This window comes from Corvus moneduloides, chromosome 28 (genome assembly GCF_009650955.1).
Source record: "Corvus moneduloides isolate bCorMon1 chromosome 28, bCorMon1.pri, whole genome shotgun sequence".
Classification (NCBI taxonomy): domain Eukaryota; kingdom Metazoa; phylum Chordata; class Aves; order Passeriformes; family Corvidae; genus Corvus; species Corvus moneduloides.
The window spans coordinates 4,589,921-4,613,693 of record NC_045503.1 but is presented as its reverse complement, the minus strand read 5'-3'; the positions used below and the strand labels follow the sequence as shown (position 1 = coordinate 4,613,693).

At 57.4% G+C, this 23,773-nt stretch overlaps 2 protein-coding genes across 3 annotated transcripts; one reads left to right on the top strand and one right to left on the bottom strand.

The window, feature by feature from the left end:
- The first annotated feature begins 1,536 nt into the window (after nt 1-1,536).
- LOC116436138 (galactoside 3(4)-L-fucosyltransferase-like) lies at nt 1,537-5,182 on the top strand. Its single transcript, XM_032093070.1, has one exon. The coding sequence runs from the start codon at nt 1,605-1,607 to the stop codon at nt 3,186-3,188; it is 1,584 nt and encodes a 527-aa protein (XP_031948961.1). The 5' UTR covers nt 1,537-1,604; the 3' UTR covers nt 3,189-5,182.
- Nucleotides 5,183-6,651: 1,469 nt separating this feature from the next.
- Nucleotides 6,652-22,649, bottom strand: NRTN (neurturin). Of its 2 annotated transcripts, none has more exons than XM_032093035.1 (3): nt 22,384-22,649; nt 10,962-11,238; nt 6,652-9,902 (listed from the first exon to the last, which is right to left on the bottom strand). In XM_032093035.1, exons 2-3 carry the CDS (start codon nt 11,209-11,211, stop codon nt 9,454-9,456), a joined length of 699 nt encoding a protein of 232 aa, XP_031948926.1. In that variant the 5' UTR covers nt 11,212-11,238; nt 22,384-22,649; the 3' UTR covers nt 6,652-9,453. The 2 variants fall into 2 exon arrangements, with proteins under 2 accessions (XP_031948926.1, XP_031948925.1); XM_032093034.1 differs by lacking the exon at nt 22,384-22,649 and adding an exon at nt 14,957-16,125.
- Nucleotides 22,650-23,773: the final 1,124 nt, after the last annotated feature.

The following is a 23,773-nucleotide window of genomic DNA, read 5'->3' as shown; positions in this document are numbered from 1 at the left end:
AACCCATCTCTGGATGCCAAGCAGGGCATGTGGGTGCAGGGCGAGGCACAAACAGCGCTCTGAGCCTTTGGGACCTGTTGGTGTTGTGGGGTTGAGCCCCTCCCTTCTCCCTGATCCCCTTCCCTGATGCTGGAAACCCACACATGAAACTCAGCAGGGTGAGAGCTCCTATTTCCATTTATTTCTGTCTGCAGGGAGAAAGGCTGAGGGTGATGAGGGGCAACCTGTTCGGACAAGCCCTCCCCATCCTACCCACTGGAGCTCAGCTGCACGCTCAGGACTGGCTCCACGCCGGAATTTGCCTATCCATGATTATCTCCCACAACATCTTTGTTCTTGGAAAGCCTCAGCAAAACATTCTGAGGAGCTGAGCAGGGAGCAGTCAGAGACCACAGCTGTGAGTGTCCAGGCAGAGCTCCCTGGTGAATCTTCACAAAGGAATTCTGTGTTCCTCCCACTGCTTTGCCTTCCCCAAAGTGACTGGAGCAGGGAAAAGGAGAGTTATTCCCGGGTAGGCTCTGCAGAAGCTTTCTGAAGGAACTGAGGAACAGAGAAACCTTTTTTGAGTTAATTTTAATGCCGACACTGAACTCCTTGATACCAGCAGAGATCTCTGAGGCCCTTGGAGCCTCTCTTTTCCTGGGACGGGGTGGCTGATGAGATAAACGCTGCGCCTGATAACACCTAATGGCTGCTTTACATCCCAGCCAAGCGTGGCTGAACTCAGCACGGGATCCATTCACTGTGGCCATGGCAAAGAACCGACCTCTCCATGTGCCCCCGTGATGGATGAGGCCTCTTCACCTGTCCTCAAACGGAGAGGAGTTTTGGGTGGGATATTGGGAAGAAATCCTTCCCTGGCACAGGCTGTCCAGAGAATCTCTGGCTGCTCCATCCCTGGAAGTGTCCAAGGCCAGGTTGGAATAATTTGAGGTAGTGGAAGGTGTCCCTGCCCATGGGATGGAACTGGATGAGCTTTAAAGTCCCTTTTAACCCAAACCATTCCAGGATTCCTTGACATTTTTAATAAATATTTTTATATATATCAATATACACATAGAAGATATATATAAGAATATATAAAACAGAGTATATTTATATTTAAATTAAAAGAATAAACATATTTGTACACTCCTTTATGCATGCCTCTATATATTGTATAGAAGTAAAAAATATACATTTATATACTGTATATCCCATGGTATTTTATGCGTATGTGTTACATATATATGTATGTTTATATATGTATGTGTATATTTATATATATAATTATGTTATATATATCTATCTAAATTATACAGATAGGAAAATACACAGATATAAAACTGCATATAAAATTTATGTGCTATGAACAGCATTTTATATGCATATAAATGAAATATATACAGAAATGCACATATGCAAAACTATAGCTATAAAATCTATATACCACATATACGGTATTTTATATGTATATAAACATATTCATTTATATTTGATATCTATTATAGACGTATATATAGCACGTATAGTATAGTACTTATATTTATGTAGTATTTATATTTACACGGCATATATATTTTGTTGTAATTACAACATATTTCTAGAGAATGGATCTCTAGAGAATGGATTTGTCTTTAGACACGATGAATTTCTGTGTTACAGATTTACACCGTGCGTGTAACGTGTGCATCTATGGCGGCCAAACCAAGATGGCCGCCCCTGTAGGCCGAGGCCTTCAAGGCCTGGTTTCCTTCTGGGACAAGCGGAAGCCACGGCTGCTCCTGGTGGCCAATTCCAGCCGAGCAGGTGGCCCGATCCCGACCCAGGATCACCGGCCTGTCCCATCGGAACGGGAACAACCGGGAACACGAGGGGCCAGGCAGGAATGGGCAGCTGGGTCTGGATCTGGGAGCATCTGGGGTCTCTGTGTGCCAGCTCCAGCGGCCCAGGGGGACCGTCCCTTCGGCTCGTCGATGTCCCCCAGGGCCCCATGCTGTCCCTCCCTGCCGAGCTGTGACCCCAGGGCCTCCTCTCGTGTTCCCTGGGGTCCCTGTGCATCCATCCATCCCCCTCCTCCTCCTCTCCCAGTGCTGTTTGCAGATCCGCCCATGGAGGCCAGGGAAGGATGGAAGATTTCCTTCAAGAAGCTCCTCAACGTCCTCCTCTTCAGCGTCATCTTCAGCTCCTTCCTCATCATCTCCCTTTGTCCGTTCGGGAGTTTGGAGCCGGAGCATCGCTACCCCGTTCCCTCTGTCCAGACATCCCAAGGGTGTGGGAATGTCAGTGCCGTGCCCAGGGGTGGCCGCAGCCTGACCATCCTGCTCTGGACGTGGCCCTTTGGGTCCAGCTTCAACTTCACCGAGTGCTCGGAGCTCCTCGGCGTCCCGGGCTGTCACTGTCACTTCACCACCAACCGCAGCCGCTTCTGCCGGGCGGATGCCGTGATCCTGCACCACCGGGACGTGTGCGGGGACAGGGAGCGCCTGGCCCGGCTGCCCCGGCTCCCGACCCAGCCCTGGATCTGGCTCAACATGGAGTCTCCGAGCCACTCCTCAAACCTGAGCGCCATGGACAACCTCTTCAACCTGACCATGTCCTACCGGCGAGACTCGGACATCTTCGTGCCCTACGGGGAGCTGCAGCTCCTGGGGCAGCCCCAGCCCGTCACCATCCCACACAAGTCCAAACTGGTGGCCTGGGTGGTCAGCAACTGGCAGGAGGAATCCCACCGCGTCAGGTACTACCAGGAGCTGCGCAAACACATCCCTGTGGATGTCTATGGGAAGAACCACACCCCGCTGGCCCAGGACAAGCTCCTTGCCACCATCTCCCAGTACACCTTCTACCTGGCCTTCGAGAACTCGCAGCACCAGGATTACATCACCGAGAAGCTCTGGAGGAATGCGCTGTCCTCCGGCACCATCCCCGTGGTGCTGGGGCCTCCTCGGGACAACTACGAGCGCTTCCTGCCCCCCGACTCCTTCATCCACGTCGACGACTTCGGCAGCGCCCAGGAGCTGGCGCGGTTCCTGTTCGAGCTGGCCTGGGACGCCGAGAGGTACCGGGGCTACTTCCAGTGGCGCCGGTGGTTCCAGCCGGTGCTGGGGACGGGCTGGGCCTGGCGGCTCTGCAGGGCCTGCCACTTCCTGCACACCACGGAGCCCCGGTACCGCCCCGTGTCCCACCTGGCTGCCTGGTTCATGTAGCTGCTGGTGGCTCGACCGCCCCTTTGTCCCCCTGCGATTTCCCGGGACGCGCTGGGAACAAGAGGGATGAGAGGAGCATTGAAGCAAACAGGGACAAGGAAGTCGTGGGGTGTTTATGTCTTTGTTTTGCTGGAGAATGGAAGAGGGGTTTGGGGTGGGTTTGGCTGCTCCCTGAAGAACTCATTTCACCAGAGTTGTTCACCTTCAGTCCCTGTGGACAATTCTGGAGCAGCTCCAGAGGTGGCCAAGAGGGGAAGGTGGAACAGCAATTCCCATCACAAACCTGTCCCAAGGACTTTGAAAGGGATGGCACTGCCAGGCTGCTGCTCCTGCTGCAGGGGGAGCTGGCCCCGTTCCTCTCTCCCGATTCCTCTCTCCCAGTCCCCCAGCCCCACCCTGGCCACCTTTGGGTGCTGCCTCAGCACGTCCCCGGCACCTCCACTGGGCTCTCTGTTTTCCCGACTGCTGATCCCCGAGCTGAGCTCTTCAAAGGTCTGTCCTGACCCCAGGGGTTTTCCATGAGGGAAATCAGCTCCCAGCCCAGCAGTGCACACAGGGATGCAATTGTTTCCTCCATCAGCAACGTTTCACAAACATTTCCAAGAATTCCAGCTGCTGTTCCTCCTGCAGTCATTCCGTAGGACCATCCACAACCCCTTGTTTTCCCATCAAAAATCCCTTATTTTCATCACTTTCCCACCTTCGTTTTTCCTCTGCTTTGGTTGAACACGTAGATCAGCACAAGCCAAATGGAGATTTTTCTCACTGGGAGTTAATTTTGAGAAGCTCCAACAATGAGGTCCAGCACTCTGAGCATCCCATTTCCTGCCTCGCTCCTTTTTCCATTGCAAAATGACCAAAGGAGCACTGAACATCATCTGGGAGCTGTGAGTTCTAAACTGGGGCTTAAATGAAACTGCTTTACTTAAAGCAACAAAAATTTGTCACTTACACTATGGAAGTTGACAACACACACCTCATCGCCGTGGAATTACACCCAAAACCATCCCTGATCCCAACACATCCCAACTTCACTTTTTTTCCTGTGACCGCTGTTTTTATCCTTTTTTTTTTTTGTGCTCTTGGAGGAGTCAGATTTTCCAAGCAGCCCTCTCCTGCTGGATCATTAAACTTTAATTTGTCCATTTTTAATATTTATTTCTTTCATTCTGGACTGACTGGCAGCAGGATTTGGGTTTCCCTTGGTTTTTCTGGAGCGCGCACACGCCGTGCACGCGCACAGGGGGAGATTTATGGCTCTCCAAAGATTCCTCCTAAAATATTTACAAAGTGGAGCTCGGAGCGGGAATGTTTGACTCGGCCGTGGCTGTCAGGCCTCTGGGTGGCATGAGGGGGGAATATAAACAGACCTTTTTTTCCATTCCCAAAAAAATACTATAAACCTTTTGTCCTTTTTTTTTTCCTTTCCCCCTCCCGTTGTTCTCAGTTTTCCAGCGCCAGGTTTGAACCTATTTTGGAGAGAAAATCAAAATAAATTCTGTTTTTCTGGACAGACTGGGCTGGGAGTGATGGTGTTAAAGGATGGGGATTTTCCCCCTTCCCTTTCCCCTTCCCCTTCCCCTTCCCCTTTCCCTTCCCTTTCCTCTTGCCCTTCCCATATTTCACATGTTTTTCCCAGAATTGTCACATCTTTGAGCCAACCCAACTGGAAGCTCCTTTCCCAGAAGGGCCAAAGCTGATCATTTCTGGGTCTTTCCCCAAAAAAACTCAAATTCCCCTTTTCCTTGCCCATCCCCACTCCCATGGCGGGGACTGACCATCACTCAACCATCGTGAAAGAAGAGAAATCCGTAGAATCCTTCTTTTTATTCCCACTTTGCCGCGAGGATGGAACAGATCACACCCGAGTTCAGGTTTACTTAAAAAAAATAATATCAAACAGCTTTTTTTGGTTTTATTTTCTTTTTTTCTCCCCCCCCTCCCCCCCCCAAGGTTCAGGATAAATGGTACAAATGTAATAAATGTAAACTGCACTTGGCACCGTCGGGGTCAATAAATAACATAAAAAAGGGAGCGAGCGCGGGAGGCGTTTGGGAGGCGGCGCTTTGGGATCTGAATAAATAACATAAGTTACTTCCAATAAATAGCAGTATCCAAAATACAGATGCATTGCATCCACTTCTGCAGCCGGGCCGGGCCCGGCGATTCCGGAGGGGAAACGGGATAATCCGGCTGGTGCCGAGCGGAGCCAGGGCTGGGCCGAGCGCTCCCACCCCGCTCCCGCCGCGGCGCTGGAACAGGAATTCTTTCTTCCCTTTTCCCCCTTTTCTACCTTTTTTTTCCCCTTTTCCCCCTTTTTTCCTTTTTCTCCTTTTTTCCTTTTCCCCTTTTTTCCTTTTTCTCCTTTTTTCCTTTTCCCCTTTTTTCCTTTTCCCTTTTTTTCTTTTTCCCCCCTTTCATTTCCTTTTTTCTCTTTCCCCTTTTTTCCCCTTTTTCCCCTTTTCTCTTTTCTTTTTCCCTCCTTTTCCCTTCCTTTCTTTTTATTTTCCTTTTTTCCCTTTTCCCCTTTTTTCTTTCATTATTTTTCCTTTTTGCCCTTTTTCTCTTTTTCCCTCTTTCCCTTTTTACCTGATCTTCTTTCCCCCTTTTCCTTCTTTTCATTTTATTTATTTTTTCCCTTTCCCCCCTTTTTTTCCTTTTTTCTCCTGTATCTTTTCCCCTTTTTTCCATTTTTTCCTCCTTTTTCCTTTCCCCCTTTTTTTCTTTTCCCCCTTTTTTCTTTTTTCTCCCCCCCTTTTTCCCTTTTCTCCCCCCTCCTCTTGGGCCTCCCCTTCGAGGCCACGCTTTGTTTAGCCCAGAAGGAAAACACGTGGCAGCCCCGTTCCCAATTTACAAGGGGCAGCAAGCTGAGGCCCTGAATCCCACCAAAATATCATTTGTCTCGATAAATTGGGAAAATCCGTTCTCCCCAGCAGGATCCTGGAGCTGTTTAAACCCAGAACGTTCCCTCTGCGAGCGCTTTCATCGAGTGGAAACGACGATGTTGGACCCATTTCCCCCCTGTGGATCCCAAACTGGGAGCGAGACCCTGGGAGCAAATGGGATCCTGAGCAATTTGTGGGATGTGTGGATCTGATCCGGAGCTGGAGCTGTGGCACATCCTTCCCCAAGCACAGCGTGTCCTGATGGAAAACCCACCGGAAATCCCAGAACTCCCCGTGGCCGGGCTGGGAGAACACAACCCTCGTGCTTTGCGCTGTCACAACCACCAGGATCGTTTTAAACATCTCCTCGTGTTCTCCAACCTCCTGCTCTTCCAAACCCTCCTCTCCCAGGAGGAGCTGCAGCCCCACACAAGCAAAAACCCAACGCCAAAATCCCCTCAACAGCTGTTGCACACTGGCTATTATTATTAATATTGATATTAATATTAATATTAACCAGCACATGGGATGCTGAGGAAGAAGCCAGATGAGATTCTGCTGTGGCTTTGAGAAGGGAATTTTCCTTTTTTTTTTGCATTGTAGACATTCTTCCGGACAGCTCCAGCTCCGATTACAGCAGAGGGGGCTGGAGAAATGGAAAGCATCAGGGAAACCTCAGCTTTTTATTGCAACCACATTTCCAGGGCCGGGTGGCAGCGGAGCGGCGCGGGATGGCACCGGGAGAGCTGGAGGAGCTCCATGAGGAGGAGGAGCCCTGAAGAAGCCATGGAAGCAGAATCCATCTTTATGGCCACACCACGATGGCCCAGCTCATCCCATTGGGGAGTTTTGTGGCTGCAAATCCCAGCTGTTCCCAAAAAAACCCAGCAGGAGCAGCGTGAGGCAGATGGAGAACATCCCCTCCACACGGGCTGGAGCTCCACTGCCAGCAGGGGGAAATTAAAAAAAAAAAAAAAAAAGAGCAGAAAACGATGGATTGGAGCTATTCCTGCTGCTTTTAACACACCATTGCATTGAGTCAGGTTTTCTTCCTGGTTTTGGGGGCTCCAGGCTGGATTTGCACTGGGAATGGGGGGTTTGGCAGCTGCGAGGTGTCCCAGCCCAAGCCCCCACCCTGCTGCTCCCTTGGCCCCTCATCTTCCTGCTGCTCCCACAACCACCCTGGCAAAAGGACGATCCCTTGGGCTGGGTGTCTGTCAGTCAAGGCACCCTAAATCCCTGGATTCTGCCAAAAAATGTCCAAAACCGGGGTGCAAACACTCCAACCTCTCCCTGTGAGCAGAGGCAGCTCCTGCTCCAAGTCCTCCTCTGCAGCAGCAGGTCCTGCACTGCCTCCACACCACCTTCCCTGCCTTTATTGCTCTGGTTCCATTTCTTCCTTCTTACTGCAACAAAACTAATTTTAGTTTTATAGCAGCGAGACCTGGAAAGCACCCAAGCCCTTGAGAGGACAGTTATTATTATTATTATTATTATCATTATTATTATTAGATTTGGGTGCTTTTTTCTTCTTAAACTCGAGTGAGCCGCTTATCCGCCGAGAGCCCGGCGCGGCTCCCGCTGCCCATCTGCCATTCCCATCCTCCAGCTGATTATTTTGGGCCACTTTTCCCATTTCCAGCCAAAACCAGGGCTGCAAAGTCACACCTTGCTTCGGGAGCTGCACCTGCAGCGTGGAGTTTATCCGCTCCCAGTTCCCATTTCCCGGCTCTGGGTTTCGCACCCCACGCCCGCGGCTGCCTCCTGCCTTTCCCAAAATACAGGGAAAACTCCGTGTTACAGAGTCCAGGCTGCCTTCCCAGGACGCCAGTCCTGCTGAAGGATGGTGTTTATATTCCTCCATTACACCCTGGCTCCGCTCAGCCAAGAGCTGCGTTTGGATAAAAAGCAAGGAAAAAAAAATCCCCACCAGCCTGGCCCTGTGTGGAGGTCGGGAATGCGGCTGGAGATGCTGTCCCCCACCCCATCCCAAGGGATCCAACCTGCTCCCCCAAATCCTGCAGCACCATCCCTGCACTGCTGGGATCACCAAACCAGCCCTCCTCCTCCTCCTCCTCAGGATGAAGGCACAAGGGATTTTCGCCCCCGTTCCACCGGAGAGAGGAGCCGCGACGCCGGGGGGGTGGCACACGGAGTGTTTTCCCTCACGTTGGTTAATGCCCAGGACATGACACCAATATTCTCCTTCTGTTTATGATTTGCTTTTTCTGGGAAGGGAGCCAAGGGGAGAAAACCCATCAATCCCAGGCAACAAATCGAGCCTGCCCAGGGAACGTGAGAGGCTGCGGGCTCATTTATTTCCCCGCAGAGTAAACAGCAGTGACACTGCTGTAAATGCGAGCGGAGCCAAACCCGGGCCTGAGTCCCCTCTCCCGCAGGATTCCAGCCCTGACCAGGGGATGGGGGATACTCCCAGGAGAGCCGGGGGGATTTTAGGAGATGCCAAACCAGGGATGCTCCTGCCCACGCCGCCAAGTGCTGCGGCTCTGCTGGTGGCCCAGGGAGGTTCTGTCCTCTCCCTGGCGGTGGCCGGGCTCCGGCCCAGCTGCCCGTGGCAGGGGCACGGGAGGTTAATCCAGTTACTTCAGATTATCCCGAGTTTAAAGAAGAAAAGCCCCAGGGCTGCAGGAATGAGAAGACGGCAAAAGGGGCACAAGCCAGAGGGAGTCAGAGCCACTCACAAACCACTGTTGGTGCTTCTGTGCCCCCAAACACCCAGATCTGGGGGGGCTCAAATCTCCCCCAGCAGTGCAGGGTGGTCACAAAACCCTGGGAAACCCCAAAGCTACAGAGAGAAGGACTCAGCTCCCACCCTGGGGCCGCACAGGGCACCTGCAGCCGACACACCCCGAACCTGTAATGCACCCCAAGACACACCCCGAGTGTGCAGCACACCCTGTCCGGTACCACCCAGCACCGGCACCGCTCACAACACCCCCTGCGCTCCACCACACCCCAGCGTGTGCCGCAGCCGGGTGCCACACCCTGACACAGAACCCCTGGCACGTGCGGGTCCCCCCGTGAGGGTACCGCGGCCTGTGGCACGTGTGGCACGTGTGACACGTGTGACGCACAGCACACCCCGTGCACACCGAGGGCTGCACGCGCCCTGTTGCACACCCACTGTCACCTCAGCGGCGCTGGCAGGGACCCCCGGGCCACTGGCGGAGGGGACAGCAGCCTCGAGCAGCCGTCACCGCTCCAACCACCTCCGCCATGGCACCGGCCACGTCTCTAGTCCTGCGCGGCGAGCGGGACGGTGACACCGAGGGACACACCAGCGGCTCAGTTCTCCTCCTCCGGCCGCTCCAGCCTCCATCCCGGTCCCTCTGCCACAGCCTCGTGCCGGGGTGGCCCCGTCACACGCAGCCGCACTCCTTGGCCGACAGCTCGTTGACGGTGTAGTAGCGGTTGTAGGCGTCCAGGAAGGACACGTCGTCGTCGTAGGCCAGCGGCCTGCAGCACGGCCGGGCCCGGATCTTCTCCTTCCGGATCTTTCTCCGGCTCCTCATGCTCTTGAGGGAGAGGTCGTAGCTGCGCACGGCGGCCTCGCAGGTGCCGCTGCAGTAGCGGAACAGAACCGTCTCGTCCGACTCGTAGCCCAGGCCCAGCTCGCTGACGCTGACCTCCAGCTCGCGCAGCTCGCAGGGTTTGTGGCGGGCGCGGGCGCGTTTCCTGCGGCTGCCGGAGCGAGGGAACAGTGGCAGCTCGTGCCCGCCCGAGTTCATGGCCTGGCGGTAGCGCTCCACCAGCGCCGAGATCAGCTGCCGGATCTCGCCCTCCGTGTAGCTCTCCAGCAAGGCGCTGTCTGCAAGAAGAGGGCATGGGGTTAGTGGGTGTCCCCCCGGGGTGTGGGTGTTACTGGGCTGGGTGGAGGGGGCCTGAGATGGGAGATCCTCCATGGATGAGGATCTCGGGATCCTCCAGCATGGAGGTGCCTTGGGGTGGGTGGATAACCTCAAGATGGAGATTCTCTGGGGTGGGTTAACGTCCACCTGAGACAGGAGATCCTCCATGGATGGGGATCTCAGGATCCTCCAGGATGGAGGTGCCTTAGGGCAGATGGATGATCCCCAGGATGGAGATTCCCTGAGGCGGGAGGACATCCCCCAGAATGAAAATTGCCTGGAGTGGGTGAACATCCCCCAGGATGGAGGTCCCTTGGGGCAGGTGGATTTGGGGAGAAACACCAATAAATTTCATATTTGCACAGTTTCCCTCTGGCTTGGGAGCCCCAGGGCCCCAAGGGCTGCCCCCCAAGACCCCAGGGCCAGCAGCCAACACCCAAACTGTGCCCAGCCACCGCTGGCGGCACCCATGTCCCTCTGTCCCAACCCTACATCCAGGGTTATTCCAGCTCAGCTCTGCAGGAGGCACAGGAAAGACAGAGGAAAGCGTGGTTTGACAGCTTGTCATCGATTTCCAAATTTCCACCCAAAAAAAGCAGTTCCTCTGGTTTGGAATCAAAACAAACACGTGGGGATTTCCAGCCCTCAGGGAGCACCGAGGGGCGAACAGGGGGAGCTGCTGCCGTGCCCTCATCTTCAGCTCCTGTTTGACATTTTCCATTTGTAAAAAATAGCATGGAACTAAAAAAAAAAATTACCAAAAAGAGGCACTTGGAGGGAAAAAAAAGCAGCTTCTTCTCAGTAAACGAGCTGTTTGAATTTCCCTCTGTGGAGAGCTGCCGCGTTCACACCGAGGTCTGGTGCCCAGTGCTCCCCGTTTGCCCCAAATTTTTATTTAAACCCTCCTAAAGGGGACATTGGGATGCAGGAGAGGGCAGGGAATGACCCCACAGGGATCTGGGGGCACCTGCAGGTCCGGGGGGGGACAGTGACCCTGGGATGGAGGAGCAGGAGCTTACACTGGGCCAGCAGAGAGCCGTGGCGTTGCAGGGCCCGTGGGGATCTCCGCAGAGCCGCCGGCAGCGAGGAGGAGGAGGAAGAGGAGGAGGAGGAAGAGGAGGAGGAGGAGGAGGAATCCCGTGAGGAAGACGGCGAGGAAGGCAAGGGGCTGAATTCCCGGCTTCCGCTGAACATGTCTCTACAAACTAAAATGGATAACATGGAACTGAGGAGCATCGATGCAATGGCTGCACACTTCCATACCTTCATCTTAGAGCAAGTCAGAACATTGAAACTCTGCAAAACAGGCAAAACAAACATCCTTAATGCGCGCCCCGAGCCCCCGGAGCCCCTTCCCTCCCTCCCTCCCCGCGGCTCGGGATGGGGGGATCTTCCCATGGGATCCCCGGCATCCCCTCGGCTCCAGCCCCTCCCCTCCCCTCCTGACACCGGCACCGGAGCTGAGATGGGGAAACTGAGGCACGAGGGGCAGCCCAGGGAGGAAAAGACTGGGATGGAGCAGGGCTGTGACACTCGACCCCACCACCTGAGAAAGGGCCTCTGGCTTCTTGCAGGCCCATAAAATTTTAGGAGAGCGGTTCCAGCCTCGCTGCACGTCTCATAAAAAAGCCTCCCATTCTGGCAGCCAGAAATTCTGGCCCCCACCCACTCGCCTGTGACCTTTCAAAAGACTCAAATCCCAGCTCCAATGTGCAAAACAATAACAACAAAGTTATTCCAGGCTTTGCCGTTGGTTTCTTTTGCTCTCAAAAGCCCCAGACCAGCCCCGTCCAACCTGGCCTTGGACACTCCCAGGGATGTCGGTGTTTCCACTCGTTTTTCCTGATAAATCTAAATCCAGCGCCTCCATCCCCGCAGACCTTTTTTTGCTCACAAAAAATGGAGCATTTGGGGTTCTCTGATGTCCCTCACTTTTCACGCTCTCGCTTTTTCCCATCTCTCTTGTTTTCCAGCCCCACTCCCAATTTTTCCAGCAGACTCTTGGGATTTGTTTCCGATATTCACCGACTCCTTAAAGCTCCTGGGGTCATGAGATGAGGGAGAAAAGTGAATTTATTTTTTTTTTCCACCCTAAATCCTCCTTGCTGAGGGGTTGAAAGAAGGAGATGCCAAAACTTTTAGTGCTGATGCTTCAAAGCAGAGCACCCAAAAGACATTATATTCTAAGTGTGCCATAAATTTTCCGTCGATTCATGTTTCCGGGCATTGATTCATTATTTTCCAGAGCTCAGCCTCAAGAATGGATGAAGCCACGGTGTGGCCGAAGGATTTTTGGCAGCACGAAACACTTGGAAAGACGGAGGCCTTGACGGGACATCAGAGAGAGCTTCCACCTGCCACACACTGTTTACTTGAGTGCCTTACATGGGAGCCAAGCTGCTTTGAAATCCCGGCTCCTCATGACTCATCCCGCAGGAATTAAACAATTTCCATCCAGGCGCACGGGGCAGCGGCTCCAGAGGCTGCTCCTCCAGCAGCAGCTCCGGCTCAGCGCCGGGTCCTGCTCACAGGATGGGGCTGGGTTGTCCTGGAGGGGATGGGGGTGGTGGAGAGACAGGCCGTTCCCAAAACTGCCTCAGACCTTCCCCAAAACTCCCTCAGATTTTCCCCAAAATTCCTTCAGACCATAAGAAAAATTCTCAGATTTTCCCCCAAATTTCTTCAGATTTCTCCCAAAACTTCCTCAGACTGTCCCCAAAACTCCTTCAGATTTTCTCTGAAACTTCTTCACACCTTCCCAAAATTGCCTCAGACCTTCCGCAAAACTTTTCACAAGCTCCCAAAATACTTTTCTGGGATTGAACCTTGCCAAAAAGCATCGCTGTGTCCGGCACTCCCGCCCAGGGCGGATGCTGCACTGGGACTACTGGAACCTGCAGTGCCCCTGGATCAAACTGGCCCCAAAATGCCAAAAATTGGCCCCAAAATTGGAAGCATCGAAAGGGAAAAAAGCCCCAAACCCTGATCTGAGTGGACCTGTTGGATTTTCCAGCAAGTGGGTGCATAAAGGAGGGGAAGATGTCCCTGTCCCCATCCCCAGCTCTGCTCCGGGGACAGGGAGTGCCACCATCCCCTTGGCTGGGGACAGGGGCACCTCGTCCTCGCTGGCAGTGCTCTGAACGCCGAACCCTCCGGTGGCCACAGCGCATCCGCAGCTCATCCCTGCTCCTCCTCCTCCCCCTCCAGCTCTTCCCACTCCCCGTAAGCAGAACCAGAGAGGAGCTGGGACACATGGTTCTGCTTTGCCTCAGTGAAATCCAGCCCAGCGCCAGCAGCTCCAGAGCTCTCCCCACAGCTCCCCCCGGACTCCCCCAAAGGGCCAACCACAGCCCAGGCAGCCGCTCAACCCTGGGGTCCTGCTCCTCTGGGAAAGGCTTTGGGGCACTCCTGGGTGAAGTGGGACCCTGGAGGGAACGGCAGAGCCGGACCCAGCCCCACGGGATGGGCGTGAGGGAGATGGGATGGAGGAGAGGGAGATGGGATGGAGGTGAGGGAGGTGGGATGGAGGAGAGGGAGGTGGGATGGAGGTGAGGGAGGTGGGATGGAGGAGAGGGAGGTGGGATGGAAGAGAGGGAGGTGGGATGGAAGAGAGGGAGGTGGGATGGAAGAGAGGGAGGTGGGATGGAGAAGATGGAGATGGGAAGGAGGAGAAGGAGATGAGATGGAGGAGAGGGAGATGGGATGGGGGAGAGGGAGGTGGGATAGGGGAGAGGGAGGTGGGAAGGAGGAGAAGGAGATGAGATGGAGGAGAGGGAGATGGGATGGAGGGAGAAGGAGGTGGGATGGAGGAGAGGGAGATGGGATGGAGGGAGAAGGAGATGGGATGGAGGAGAGGGAGATGGGATGGAGGAGAGGGAGGTGGGATGGAGGAGAGGGAGGTGGGATGGTGGTGGGGCAGAGGAAGCTCCAGCATCCCCGGAGCCCCCAGGCTGAGCAGGCCGAGCTCCCTCGTTCCCACGCTGCCATGACATTTACGTTTGGGCTGAATTACAGCAAGTTTGGTTTACATCTCTCCCAACAGCTGGAGAGCAAAAAACCCACCCCCAACCCCCTCAACATGGGGAAAATAATAAGGAAAAGCATCCCCTACTGAGGCTGCGGGATGTGGATGGATGGGCCAAGGGCACCCGGTGGTGCCGGGGGCGATGCCGGGGATGGCGGCCACACCAAGTCGTGGTTGGAGAAGGAAGCCTGGGGGGTTCCCATCCAACGGAGCAGCCCTTGCCGTGGCCCCATCCATATTCCCACCATCTCATAGAATCATGGAATCCCAGACTGGCTTGGGTTGGAGAGACCTTAAAGCCCACCCAGCGCCACCCCTGCCACGGGCAGGGACACCTTCCAGTGTTCCAGGCTGCTCCAAGCCCTGCCCAACCCGGTGGAAATTTTCCCTCATTTTGGATTTGGCAGAGCCAAACCAGCTCCAGCTGCTGAGCACTGGAGGAGGCACCAGGACAAGGCAGGAATTTTGGGACATTGACTCATCCGTCCGCTCCATATCCACATCCCACATCCCGGACACCGAAGGGCATCACCTTTGGGAATGAGCAGGCACAGGACCCCCAGAGCCGCCCCAGCACGGCCAGACCCCCACCCTGAGGAGGAGATGCCCTGTCCCATATTCCTGAGCTGGGAAAGCCCACGGAGCAAATCCTGCCAGAGAGGGGTCCGGGAGCTCTTCCAGGGGGAAAAAGAGCACAGGGCGGAAAAATCCCAATTTGTGCCAGGCCAAGGGGCACCTTGAGCCATCCCTGCGTGCCAGGGACAGCATCCTGTGCCCGAGCCGAGCCGGTTTGCACGGGCAGAAGCCAAATCCCCCGGGATGGAAATCCCGGCACCAGCGCATCTCCAGCGCCCCCAACCCAGAGACGCCGCGGCCACGACCCTCCTGTCTCTCCCCACCCCCAGGAGCTCCACCCAGACTCATTTTGGGGCTGAATTCCTGCACGGAGCCCTCGGGACAGACTCCGGGGTGGTGCTGGACCCGTCTCACCGTGTCCGGCGGGATCCCCGTTCCCTCCACCCGGCACGGCGATGGGATGCGGGGAGGCTGCCGGCCCGGCGGGATAAATCCATGCCCTGGGAAGCTGCGGCGGAGCCTTTGATTCCTTCCCCGGAGGTCTCGCGTGGGCTTTCATGTCATTAATTAACGGGATCCGCAGCGGGCGCCCGGCGGGGAGGAATCCCGCTGGATGCGGAGCCGAGCGCGTGGATTTCCGCTGCCGCGTCCCCTTGCTGGGACCAGTTCAGCCCCAGTTCAACCCCGGCTGGGCTCAGCTCAAGGGAAAATAATGATGCTGCTTCCCCTCCAGCCTCGGCTTCCCTCGGTTCCCCCCCGTGCCTGTCCCCGGCGCTCGCCGGGACCCGCCGGGGGCTGGGAATGCGGCTGCCATAAAATCCGCAGGGAATAAAAGCGCGGTTTGGTGCAGCGCAGCTCCCTGCAGCATCACCCAGCGCGGCCCGGGGACACCCGGGGGGGTCTGTGCAGAGCCTGGGGACACCCGGCCGAGATCTGCCCCCCGACACCCCCAGCTCTGAAAAACACCACTAAACCCAGCATATTTCGGGGATATTTATTCCCTTTCCAGCTAAAAAGCAGCCGAAGTGTTTAAAAGTCGTTGCGGGGACATGGGTGGTGTGGCCCCAGTTTGTGGCCCCAGTTTGTGGTCCCAGTTTGTGGTCCCAGTTTGTGGCCCCAGCCCCTGGTCCCAGCCCAGTGTCCTCACCGGGCCCGGCAAGGTGCGACAGCCCCGCCAAGGTCACCACGGCTGCAGCAACACAAAAACCTCCCTAAGCCGATTCCGTCAGGTCTAAGCAGCAGCAAGGGCCGCCCTTCAAGGGAAGAGGTGAGTAATTAGAGATTAATTGCTGATAAAATCCCTCAGGGTACTGCCCGGCGCCGCAGCGGGAGCGGAGCGTGGCTCGAGGTGAGGTAACACCGACGCGGGGAATGAGGTGGGAATATCTGCAGGGAAAACCCCCTGCAGACGGATCCCGTTTGCTGAAGGGCAGGGAAAATCAAATTACATGGCTCGAAATTCCACCGGACCCGGGATGGTTTGTGTGGCCGTGGGGGAAATCAGGGGTAGCACCAGCCAAGGACCCTCCACCTGCTGCAGGGCGCCCTTGGGTGCTGCTGTGCTGACCTCCCGCACCCCTGATGCCACTTTTCCGGCCCAAATTTCCCCTCTCGTGCCAAAACCTGGACTCTGAACGTCAATTATTTTTGGATCCGAAGTGACGCTCCCGCCCCCCCCCCCCCCCCCCCCCCCCCGGAATTAGTAAACCTTCCGATGCCAAAAAGGGGCGGTTTGTCAGAGGAAACTAATTACTGTGGCTTGTTTGAACAATCCCAGTGCCTCGGGAAAGAGGGTTAAAAGCTTAAATTTTGGCAGCGAGATGGAGCCCAGGCCCCAGATGTGCTTTGCTCTGGGCCCATTTCAACACCGCTGGTATCTGAGAGCTGCCACGGCTGCGCTGGGGACAAAATCTCCTTTTTCCCAAGAAAGGAAAAGCCCTCGGTGGGATCAAGGAGGGAGAAATACACCAGAGGCAGGAGGGCTGCAGCGACAGCATCACCTCCCACAACACAGCTTGGCCACTTTCCCCTTCCCTGTTTTTTGTAGGGTTTTCCTCCCCTGCGGATTCCCCAAATCCCTTGGAGCGGGGGTGGGGTCACTGTGCTGCAGGGTGCCTCAGTTTCCCCTTTGGAAAAACACCCTGGGAGCACCTCGAAGGACTCCAGGTATTAATTCCTGATTTTCCCAGGGTTCCACCTCTGCCTTTTCCACAAGTCTCAGCTGTGCTGGCCCGATCCCTTCAGCTCCCACCTTAATAATTCCCATTCTCATCCCTCGGAAAACAGATCCTGCCCTGACCCAGCATCCCTGCAAGCAGGATGGGTGGGGCGAGCCAGGAAGGAGCAGTGGGATGGGCGAGCTACATCCCTGCAGGATGAGTATCCACCTGCATCCCTCCGCAGCATCCTGAGCAAGCAGCACAGGTGATGCTGACGCCTCCTCCAGCGCAGAGCTGGGAATTCCCCCACTCTTCCCTCTCTTCTCCCCACAGATCCCGGATTCCCGGCTGCACAGAGGGAGCCGGCTTGTCCCGGCGCCCGCCGGGGATTAGGGCACTTTGCTGAGGGCACCGGCACCGGGGCGAGGTTTGCAAATCCAATTTGCACTAAACCCTTCCAGTGGGTTTTGGCCAGAGAGCGGACTGGGATCCCATCAGGATTTACCGTCCGACTCCAGCGGCAACTGCCAACATATTGAACCACTTAGCGCTGCTCCGGAGCGAGCAGATGAGGAATTCCGCCCGGGACAGCAACAGCAGCGCTCTGGGAATGGGGATTTCAGCTGGAGGGAGCTCAGAACCGGGAGATGCTCAGGGCTGGAAGTGATGGGAAGAGCTGGAGGGTCTCCGAAGGGCAGCAGGTCACACAGATGGACCTTGGCACATGGACATGGCGATACCATGGAGAAGGACACATCCCTGAGCTCTCCTGTCACTGCAGGGAAAACCCGCCGGGATCCCTCAGGGATGAGAGGCTTTCCACTGGGAAGAGCCACACGGTTTCCAAAAAAGCAAAGTTTTCCCTCCGCTCCCAGCCAGGATGTCAGTGTGTGGGGAGAGCCGTGGCCACTCTGCCCTTCCCACCCCGCTGCCCTCTCCCTCAGTTCCAGCTCAGACCCGATCGAGCTGTGGGTAAAAGATTGGGATCGTTTGTCCTGCTGCCATGAAAACACCAATTACAATCAGAACACAGCCACCCAAATCCTGCCCGTGCTCCTGCACAGGAGCTGCCACCGCAGCGAGGGGAGGGCAGGTGGCACAGACAGGGACAATCTGCACCTTTGCTCCCCATTTTCCTCCTTTCCCAGACTAGAAGCTGCTCACAGCAACAAGAAATTCAGGAAAGCGCTGCTGGAAGATCGTGGCATGGCTGAAGAGCTCTGGCAAAACATGGATTGGGGCATTTCTCTGTCACTGCCCGTGGGAGTGGGGTTGGCAGCCGGTCCTACTGCAGCTCCTGTGCTGGTGGTCAGGGATGGAAAACATCGACCGTCCTCAGATTCACTGCCCAGAGCAGCTGTGGCTGCCCCATCCCTGGCAGTGTCCAAGGCCAGGTTGGACAGGGCTTGGAGCAACCTGGGATAGTGGAAGGTGTCCTTTCCCAAGGTCCCTTCCAACCCAAACCATTCCAAGATTCCATGATCTGCTCTTGGAGACAGGTGGGGGCCAGAACCCCCCTCTCCTCCCCACCCCTCCTCTGCCAGGGAGCTCCCACCACAAGTGATGCTTTGCCGGGGCACAGCCCAACATTCCCCCTCTGTCTGTGCTCAGAGGGTTCACTCCACCCAAATCCTGGCTGGATCCTTCCAACCTCCCCCCAGACTTCTCTTGGGTACCAAACAGGTGGGTTTTTCCCCCAGTTCAGGGTGATGCTCTTGGTGCCCAGCCTGGCTCAGAGGAGCTTCACTGCCTCCCACGTCCTCCCCCACGTGCGGCGGCTCCAGAGCTGGCACTGTCCCTCCCAGCCGCCTCCGAGGAGCTGCTAAGCCTCAAAAATGTGCTTTTAATAAGCCAACAGCACTTAATGAAGACAGCAGCTGCTCTGTTAAAGCAGAGGCGAGCCCTTCCTCCAGGGAGGACAGGATGGGTGCTCCCAGCTGGGACCTCTGGTGTGAAGGTGTTTTGGTTCACACCCAAGGTTTGGGCTGGCTTCGGTGTCCCCCTGTGCTGCATGAGGACACAGCGTTGGTGACTGGCCAGGGAAGGCTGCAGAGAGGGAAAAACCCAGGGAAAACCAAAAAGCCACTCCAGCACCTTGCTGGGAGCATTCCCTGCCTCTTCCTCCTGGCACAGCTGCAGCTTGGGATGGATCCGACAAGGATTTGGGATTTTGGCTTGCAGACCCTGCTTTGCTCCAGGGCAGCAGGACTGGGGGCTCTGCCCTGTGTCACCGGTGGCATCGGCCACCAGATGCCATCACCAAATCCCACAGCCCTGGTGGGAGTGACAGCAGCAGCAATAAATACACCCTGGGCTCCCAGGCAGCTCCTTCAGCCAAAACCAACATTATTAACGGCAAAAAGGCCCCCACGAGTCACGGGGCTTGGTCAGTTCTGCATCACTGCCAACGCCAGCAAGACCCAGACATGGCAACCATGGAGGAAAGTCGGTTTTCTCCCTGGGAAGGACCAGGGCTGGGTTTACAACCACCTCTAAACCAGGCCAAGATTTAATTGAGGGACTTCCTGAAGCCTGGAGCCACAAAACCAGGACCCTGCTCCTGAATTAGCTCCACTCTCAGTGCCCTGGAGAGCTCCGGGATTCATCCCCCTGCCCCAAGCACCACAGATCCCTGTGCTGCAAAAAAAGCTGCTGAAACAGAGAAAAATGCAGCTCCTGCTTTGGATTATTGCAGCCTGGGAGCGATGCTGAAGGAGGGACTTCCTCTCCTGGGATATCTCCCACTGCGGGGCCACCGACCCCTCAGAGCGCTGCGAGAGCCGGGCAGGGCTGCCCTGCCTCCCTCTCGGCAGCCACCAGCCCTCCCCGCCGACACTGGGCTTGGAGGCAGTTCAAAGGGAACCTTTGCTGCGGGAAAGCAAATTAAATGTGGTTCCATCCAAATGAAAACGCTCCGGAACCCCGGCGCTGGTGCGAGTGGCATCGCCTGCGAGGGGCTGCCGCGGCCTTTGAGCGACGGCAGGAGGAAACGCTTTTTGGAGAACAACGCGGTGGCAAAGAGATTGTTTCAATTTAGCTCTGGGGTGCTGGGCTACAAAGTGAGCCCGTTTCGAGTTTCGTGAGGGAGAAGCGGCGGGAATGAAGCTGCTCACGGCATTTCCCTTCCCAGGGCAGTCGCAGAGGGGGCGGCTTCGCTCCGACGCGCTCGGGATGCTCCGTCACGCGAGAGCAGCAGTGCACCACGCCTGGCACAGCCAGGAGTGAGCTTCTCTTCCTCTCCCCCAAGTTTCATGGGTAAACTCTACTCCAGACTGGCCAAATCCCAGAAAAATCTGAGTTGGGTGGGATTTCTCCAGTCCAGACAGTTAATGGTGGAGCTGGAGCAGACGGGACTGGACCGAGGGACTGGACCACCCCAGGCTGCACTCCTGGGATGCCAAGTGATCCCAGGCAAGGTGGGACAGGAGGGCCCAGCTGTGCCCAGGTCCTCACCCCCTTCCCAGGCATCTGGAGCTCTGGGAGCTGCCAGAGTGGGACCACACGATGCTGCCCCAACCGGCCTTGGCAAAGCTGCTGGAAGCAGGACTGTGCACGCGTGCTTTAGCTTAGACCAGCAATGAAATCGCCTGTGGCACTGGAGGGGAAAACCCCACTCCAGTAAACCCCACTCCAGTAAAACCCTCACCAGTAAGATCCACACCAGTCCTGTACTACTGCATCTCCTGTGATGGGAGTTCACGCAGGGCCCCAGGACCCTCCCTCCCCTCAGCATCTCCCTCCGGCTGAGGCTCAGCCCTGCTGAGCTGCTCCATGGGCAGGGGTGACATCAAGAGGCAGCTGCCAGCTCCTCGTGCCCCCCAAACCCACCCCTGTGAGGGCACAACATGGCTCAGCACGACACAGGGTGGGGAGAAGACGGGGCTCCGAATGCCACCTCCCTGTGCTGCCCTGGGGACAGCCAAGGTGACACCTTCTCTGACCACACTGGGCTGGGCTGCATTTCGGGCTCATGAGAGGTACCCTGACCTCAGAAAGGGGATATTACAAATCCTACATCCATCCCTGCAGTCCCCCAAAGGTGGAAATCAACCCCAAAGTGCATCCTGGATCCCCCACGCCCCGCAGGGCCCAAGGGAGCTCCAGAGGGAGGTGGAGCGCGATGTGATTCATGGCACTGCCGTGGGAGGGCATCCAGGGCCGCCGCAGCCGGGCCCAGCACCACCCGCCCTCGGCACGGGCACCCGGGGGTGCCCACCCCCCAACGCCTGCGTGTCCCCCCGGCCGGGCCACAGCACTGGAGCAGCTGCTTTTGTTTCCAGCCCAACCACGAGGCCTGGAAGGTGCTGGGCTCTGCCCTTGAAAACCCCGGAGGAGCCTGGCCCTGGTGCCGCATCCTGCTGCGAAGTCGCTGCAGCCACGCGAAGCGGGAGGGAGAGCTCGGCATTCCCGGGATGCGCCACACCTCCCGTGCGCCTTCCTGCGGGCAGCACCGAGCTGGACCAGCGCTGAGCCAGCCCTCCGACATCCAGCGCTACCTAAAAACTTGGGATGTAGGAACAGGGAAGTCTAATCCTTCTCCACAGCCCCGGAGCTCCCGGGGATGGAGGCGCAGGACGAGCCCGGAGCCTGCGGTGACACCGGGGACGCTCACACCGGGGCACGGCCACGAAGCAAACCCGAGGTGCAGCATCTGCAGCCCGCAGTCAGCGCCGCAGCGGGCGGATTTGGGTCGGAACCAAAGGGTAAAACCCAAACCCAAGCTCTCACACCTCCTAAAATTTGGCACAGAGATGCCCCTTCCCTGTTCGGTTTCTCTGCCCTGTGCCAGGCAGAGGCTCGGCTGCTTCTGCCACTAAATCCAGGAGCACCCACAACCACGAGAGGATGAATTTGGGACCCACTGCGATCCCGCCTTTAGATCTGGGATCTCAGCACACATCCAGGATTCACACGGCACTTCCAGCAGGCACCAGCCCCTTCTCCCGATGGGATAAACCGTGCCCTTCACCCAGCGCCTGACTGCGGATCAGCTCCCGGAGCAAGGATGGGATTTAAATCAGTGCTGGCTACAAGCTACCATATATGTGCAATAAAGACACCCGAGGTCTGGCTTGTTTTGTTAAAGCCTTCGTGGAGACCGCAGCGAGAGGGGGAAATTCCCTCCCTCGAGGATGGGGGGAAATTCACCCCCCAGCCCCAGCTCAGCTCTGGACATGGTCACCACTGCGGCGCGGCCGGAGCTGGGAGAAGGTGACGGGGCTGGAGATGCCGGCTGGAGATCCTTCCGTTCCTTAAACTAATATTTAGACAGGACCCATCTCCTCCCTCCCGCGAGCGCTCCGCGCCCGGAGCCGTCCCGCGCCGTGTTTGTGTTCCTGCGTGGCGGGACGGGCTCCAAGTATGAAGCAAAGTCCTGCGGCGGCCGCACAGGCCGCCCCGACCCCGGGAGGGTGCTGGGGACCGGGGCCGGGGTCCCCCCGCTCCCCCCATTCCCGGGGGAGCCCGAAGGCTCCGGTTCTGCCCCGTTCGGCGGTGGCAGCATCCGACCCGCCGGGCGCGGGCGGCGGGGAACGGCGCGGGTCCCCCCCGGGGGAAAGAGGCTTTACCGGGACTCCCGGAGCCGCCCCCGGTGCCGCAGCGCCGGCACGGGGCAGGAGCGTCCCGGGCCGGGCAGGTGCTCGGGGCCGGCGCTGCCGAGCCAGGGCCGCCCGCGGCGCTTACCTGGACGCCGGGCCGGCGCCGGTGCGCGGCGCTCAGCGGCGGCTCCGTGCCGGGGCACGCGTGGGGCCGGGGGTCGCCATGGGCGAGCGGCGCGGGGCTGGCGCGGGTCTGGCTCGGCTGGAGCGCGGCGGGGGGGGCTCGGCCACCGCCTCCTCCCGCGCCGGGGGGCGGGTTTGGAGCCGGCCGGTTCCCCCGCCCCGCCCGGTCCCGAGCCGGGCTGCGCTCCGGTGCCGCTGCCGGTGCCGCCGGCGGTGCCCGTCTCGCCCCGCTGCCTCCCGGTGCCGGTCCCGCTGCCGCCCGCGCCCCGCAGCCAGGCGAGTCCGCGGCTCCCCCGGAGGAGGCACCGGCTGCTTCTCGCAGCGGAGCCGACGGGGCCGCCCGGCCCCGCCCCGGTCCCTCCCGGTGCCGCCCCGGTCCCTCCCGGTGCCGGTCCCGCCCCGCCCGGGCTCAGCCAGACGCGCCGGCACTGCCCCGGTGCTACCAGCCCCGAGCCCCGGTTCTGCCCACGGCATCGCCCCGCTGCCCCGGTTTCCCACCCTTGGACCCCTCGGTGCTGCCCCCGGAGCCGGTGCCCGCCGCGGGCAGCGACCAGCCCGGGCCCGGTGCCCAAATGTCCCCTCGCAGCGGTACCCAAGGCCCCCGGCCATGGGCACATCCCTTCCACGTTACATGGGGGCATTTTTTAGCCGGTCTGGGCAGGGCACGCCGGGGCTGCCGGCAGCTTTCCGGCTCAGTCGCCTCTCGGCTCCCACACGGGTTTCGCAGAGTGAGGACCCGCTGGGAGCGCGGCAGGGTCACCGCTTGGCACGGGACAGGCTGGAGATCGATGCCAGCCGGGACAGGCTGATGAGTGCATGGAATGAGTTGTCTGGAGATGAGGAGTGGTTCTGCACTTTCTGTGTAAGAACCAAATTGCTTGGTTGGATTCATGGAGTTGTTCCAGTTGGAAAAGCCCTCTCAGACCATCAGGTTCAGTCATTTCCTCCACCCATATCCCCAGGGGCCACTTCTGCACATCCTTTACATCCCTCCATGGTGACTCCACCACTGCCCTGGGCTGGACAACCCTTCCAGTGAAGAAATGGCCTTTAAGGCCCCTTCCAACCCAACCTTCCAAGTCAAACCATTCCAGGATTCCGTGAGAAGTGCTGAGGAGAGGCAGGAGCCTAGGGGGTTCATCGAGCTGCAGCATCTCCCATGGCCATGCCATGTCTCCTCTCCTCGCTCTCCCATCCAAGCAGAGCTTCACCCTCTTGGAAATTAGGATGCTGCTTTGCAATGTGAATGCTGGAGATGCTGAAGAGACCCCAGAAAAGGCAAATCCGGCTTTGGGAGGGGTGTGGGTGTCCCTTGGAATGAAGCCAGGCTGCAACAGACCTGCTTGGGCACA